At 34.3% G+C, this 4,855-nt stretch overlaps 1 protein-coding gene across 1 annotated transcript; it reads right to left on the reverse strand.

Annotated features, from left to right (window-relative positions):
* Nucleotides 1-473: 473 nt before the first annotated feature.
* On the reverse strand, nt 474-1,714 carry LOC132194908 (protein atonal-like). The gene is made up of 2 exons (XM_059616499.1): nt 1,510-1,714; nt 474-868 (listed from the first exon to the last, which is right to left on the reverse strand). The coding sequence occupies exons 1-2, from the start codon at nt 1,712-1,714 to the stop codon at nt 597-599; spliced, it is 477 nt and encodes a 158-aa protein (XP_059472482.1). The 3' UTR covers nt 474-596.
* Between the last annotated feature and the right edge of the window lie 3,141 nt (nt 1,715-4,855).

The following is a 4,855-nucleotide window of genomic DNA, read 5'->3' on the forward strand; positions in this document are numbered from 1 at the left end:
TATGTGCATTTTTTGATCACTTTCTACGAATTCTTTGCATATTTTCAAATTTGGTGTTATTTGATTCCAAATTTATTACTTTTACTTCCGTTTAGTGTTTTTGAATATCAAGACTGGAAATCAAATTTATCAAAATTTATCCAGTGCCAACAGGCTTAGAGAATTTTTAATTAAAAACATCCTCTCAATTCTCCTTTAAAAAAATACGAGATATCAATTTTTTTTATAAAAGTCATCTTGAAACAACTCTTTTGACAAAATTGTATTCATTAAAAAGTTTTATAAAACAGAAAATATAGAAGCAGCTTACGAGTGATTTGTTTCAAAGTGAAAAAGAATTTTCAGTTTATTTAAGGTATTTATTTTTTTAACCAATGTATTTTTCTTTTCAACTACAAATTTTACAATCACTTTTTATTTTTCATGAACGGTCAGTCTGCGAGTTTCATATATTTAAAAGTTTTTTTCCGGCACATTATTTCCAATTTGACATGCGAAGCGCAAAATCGTCCGCGCACATCCGGCATAAATAAAATGTCACAACCGGGAAGAAAGTGAGTCGTCAAAGAGGCCGGCGCGCGCTCTCGGCCCACTGGTCAGTGCAAAAGCTCGTCGAGCGCGGCGATGTAGCTCTGGGCCATCTGGAGGGTCTCGTATTTGGACAGTTGTTTTTCGCTGCCGAGCCCTGGCAAGACGGTTCTCAGTCGGTCAAATGCCGTGTTCAGGTTCAACATGCGCCGCCGTTCACGCGCGTTCGCCGCGAGTCTGCGTTTCTTGACCACGACTGGGTTGGTGGAACGTTTCTTCAGGGAGCCACTCGATCGCCGTCGGCCTGACTTTTTCACAGGGTCGCTCAAATTTTGCGAATCTGAAATCATTGGTTTTATTTTTACTATTTCGTTTTAGTTGAAAACATGTTCAAACATTTTTTACAATTTTTCATGAAATTATTCCAGCTTGAATTTAAAGTTTCTTTTGTATTTGTGTTATTTCCCTTATTAGTATAGTTTATTTTATCAAGAAAATAGCGTAAAACAGCAAATATTTCAAAAGTGATATCAATCATTATATTAAATATAAATTTTAATTTATAAAAATACTAAATATATATTTAATTATTAATTACTTACTTTTCAGACAATCAAAAAGAACGAACACTCAATTACTTAATAATAACCCAATTGTTCAGCACTGACAATGAACCAACAACTCCAACTCCACAAGAATAATTTCTTATAATTAGGTAACATTAATCTGATAAAGCAGAAAATATAATTTATTTTTGTATTGAATTATTTTCTTTACAATATTCTATATTTTCGTCATTAAAAATTAATATGCGGAATAACATAAATATGAATTATTAACAAATAAGATGAAAAATGAATTAAATATTTAAATAAAAATAAACAGTTTTAGTGTTAAATCTATTTTAAATAAAATTTAATATTATAATAATTTAGTATAATGATTAAAGTTTTTACATTTATTTAAAGTAAAATTCTTTACCATCTGAAATGAATGATTCGTTGGAAGCCAAACTGTCCTGCTGGTTCAAAAAGTGTCGCTCCTCGTCTTCGAAATTGAGCATCTCCTGTTGGCCTTGCTGTCCAACCTGAAACGTGTACTGCAGCCTGAAGTGCGTGACATCGTCGAGTTGCCGATTCTGGCAGGGCGACGAGCTGGACGACGGGTCACTCGAGTCGAAAATCATCTCGATCCGACGGTCTAGAAAAAACTGAGACAGACCGAGCCACCCTTGGACTGGTGGTGGCGAAAGGGGCGCGAATTGAATAATGCGGAGAGAGAGGATGTTGTAACGACCGGCGGACGACAAGTGGCACACGCGGTGGGGAGGGATTTCGTACGCATGATTAATTGTTTGTTTTGCATTGTGAAAAAGTGCTTCAGATATGAGCACTTTGTTTGCACAGCAAGTTGGTTATTCACGATTCGGAAGGGGTAGCAAGAGATTAATATTTAATTGACCCGACTTGATTAGCTTTTCCCACAGAGATTTGAAGCTCAGTTTTTTACTTCTTATTAAAAATTACGAAAATAAATTACACGTATTATTTATAATAAATAACAAAAAAAACGTAGTAGAAATTAAAACTGTAATTTTATTGTTGCTTACAAAGTAGGCATTTTATTTATATTATTTTTAATTAAATATGCGTTATTTTCAACACCAACATTATGAAATTCTATTGAAAAAATATGAGATGATTTTTTCAAATTTAAATTTAATCAATTTAATTTGTAAATTTATTAGAATATTTCAAATTTCAATTCCTCTTCTAAATTATTTTTTCTTATTTTTCAACTGATTAAAAAGTTTTTAATTACTTTTGAGGCTTTTGAGAGCACCTGAAAACCTAATTAAAGTTATGCAAATACATGCACGGATTAATTCAGTTTTTGCTCTAATATAATTCGCACTGCAAAAAGTCGAAAGTGCGCCGTAGGTGTTGCTTTCCCGTGGCCGGAGGCGGCGCCCCGCGCGTTAACGAGCGCACCTGAGGAGGCACGCGACAGGGTCAGGTGGCAGGCGCGGTTCCCCCTCTCGTCCCTCGCTCCCTTGCTCCTTCCTCGCTGCACCGCGCACTAACACACATTGCAATTGTTAGTAATACAAGAGAAGTGTGCGTCACGCGGTGATAAGATCGCGACGCCGTCCAAAGCCATTTACGTTCAACTACTCATTCGTACAATTGATGGTTTGCCTATGATCAAAATTAAGAAAATGTTGTATACAAGTTTTAATGAAATTATTTATTGAAATGAAATTTACAAATTATGACGTTCAATTAATTGAAACGTTTTAGATAGCCTTATTTTTAATTTATTGCATTTAAAAAAATTAATATCGACGCAACGGAATCCCTGCTTGCTTTTAACAAAAATAAAAATTATTTAATAAAGTAAAAAAATTAATAATAACAGAATTCTTGTGGTTTTGGCAGTCATTTTCATGCAGAAACGATTGAAGTAAAAATCGGTTCTAAAAAGAAAATATGCAAACATGAAATAAATTACTAATCTGAATTATACTACTTGGAAAGTTATAAATCAATTGAGAATAAAAGTATGAAATTTATTGGAAACTTAAATTTTATTCACACTGCGAAATATCAATTTTAAAGTCAATTCTATTTTTCCAACTTAAGTATGATTGATATTAACTTTTATTCACGAAATTTAACTGAAGCCAATTTTCAGGAAAATTTTTTTTTTTAAGTAAAAAAAAATACAACAATTCTGTTACCCAAATTTTCACAATTAATCAAAAGGATCTAAAATATTTTTTTTACCATTGCCTCTTATCTCAGGTATAAAAATAATACTATTGAATCAATCGAGCACCTCTTATGAATAAAGTGCATTAATTGCAAGAATGCAGTTCTGACTGGGTTAAGCATGAATATGCAACGCGCCCAACACGTTTGCTGCACAGGCTGCAGCGAACGGACAATCTTAAAATTTATTTTCACTCTCTCCGTCGTGCTGGTCAACGAGCTAATGAAATTATTGGAATGATGGTGCAAAAATTGGCTTATTTCTTGAACGCCAGAAAAATAACAAACAAGACCACCTAGGTGGCTGCGCGTCGCTAATTTCACGCGGTAATTCCGCGGGAGAGCAAAGGTGTGAGCACGTGTTCGAAATCATCAGTCCGCAGCACAATGGATGCTTAATTTTACAAAGAATAATGTATGAAGAACGAAAGCTACTTTCTAAAAACTTAATCGGAAGGGGAGAATCGGGCGAGGGGTTGCTGCTGTTTCTATTTTTTTCCATCTCTCGAGCTCAGGTGCTGCTGGATGAGGAATTAGGAATTAAGGCGGTTTAATTGCGACCTCCTCGCAACAGATGTGTAATATGCCGCGACCGCCATTGCTTTTTTCTGATACACGTGCGCCTGCTTTTATCATCATTTATCCCAACAGAGCGTTTATATGAGAGCGTGTGCACTTTTTTATGTGGTTAGATAGACTCGGCTCTCGACTTCTCTCGCCAACTTATCCGGTCGCGCGTTTTTTTGTATGGAAATAAGCGGCCGCAAACTATGAAATGAGATTACGGGTGGAAAAATGAAGACTTTTTTGCTCCGTGTGTGCTTTGAGACTCAACACCTATTATGGTTAAACGGCGCAAAAAATCAATTGCGGCATGAGATGAATTAAGAGAGTAAAATCGGTTTTAGTTTTATCTCTCAAGCATCTCAAAACACGCGAAATTGTAGTACTTTTTCAAGGTGTTTCTTCTTATTTATGGCGTATCAGCATTTTTAAAGGTCGATTCAGTCCTGATTATGAACTTTTTCAAATCTGTTTCAGTGAGTCAGTTAGCCACCCACAAGATGAGTAACCTTAAACTTAACGCTCTTAAAATCTTAATTTAAAATACAAAATCAAGAAAACTTTTTGCAAAAGTAAAAGTTTTTTTAATTGCTGGCGTCATAACTGTCTGATACATTTAGAAAATCTATCAATTTTATATTTTGATTGAGTTTTCCAATTAAATGTTTGCACTACCCATGTGATTTTTTTTATTAAAAATATTACTTTAATGCCAGCCTTTTGGCTGATATTCAACCAAAAGTTTCTCCGTAGTGTGCTTTGCTAGATTAATTTGCGTATCAGCGCGAAAATGCTCGTTGATATTTATAACGAGTGAGTATGAGCGAAAACATGGCAAAAATTATACATTTTTTAAATCAAATTTAAAATTCATAATTCCGAGCAAGCCTTATTTCCGATATTAAATGCAAATGAATGTTACCGTTGACATGCACATAGATTTTTTAAACAGAATTATGATCGGTCACTTAAAATTACTAAATTGAGTCAAA

The sequence above is a fragment of the Neocloeon triangulifer genome, unplaced genomic scaffold (genome assembly GCF_031216515.1).
Source record: "Neocloeon triangulifer isolate White Clay Creek 2 clone unplaced genomic scaffold, ASM3121651v1 ptg000008l, whole genome shotgun sequence".
NCBI lineage: Eukaryota > Metazoa > Arthropoda > Insecta > Ephemeroptera > Baetidae > Neocloeon > Neocloeon triangulifer.

Bases quoted from the DNA above. Each gene is read 5' to 3' on its own strand.
- LOC132194908 (XM_059616499.1), bottom strand. From the start codon at position 1,714: ATGATTTTCGACTCGAGTGACCCGTCGTCCAGCTCGTCGCCCTGCCAG. The intron at 869-1,509 runs GTAAAGAATTTT...CAATGATTTCAG, and splicing joins CGAATCATTCATTTCAGATG to ATTCGCAAAATTTGAGCGAC.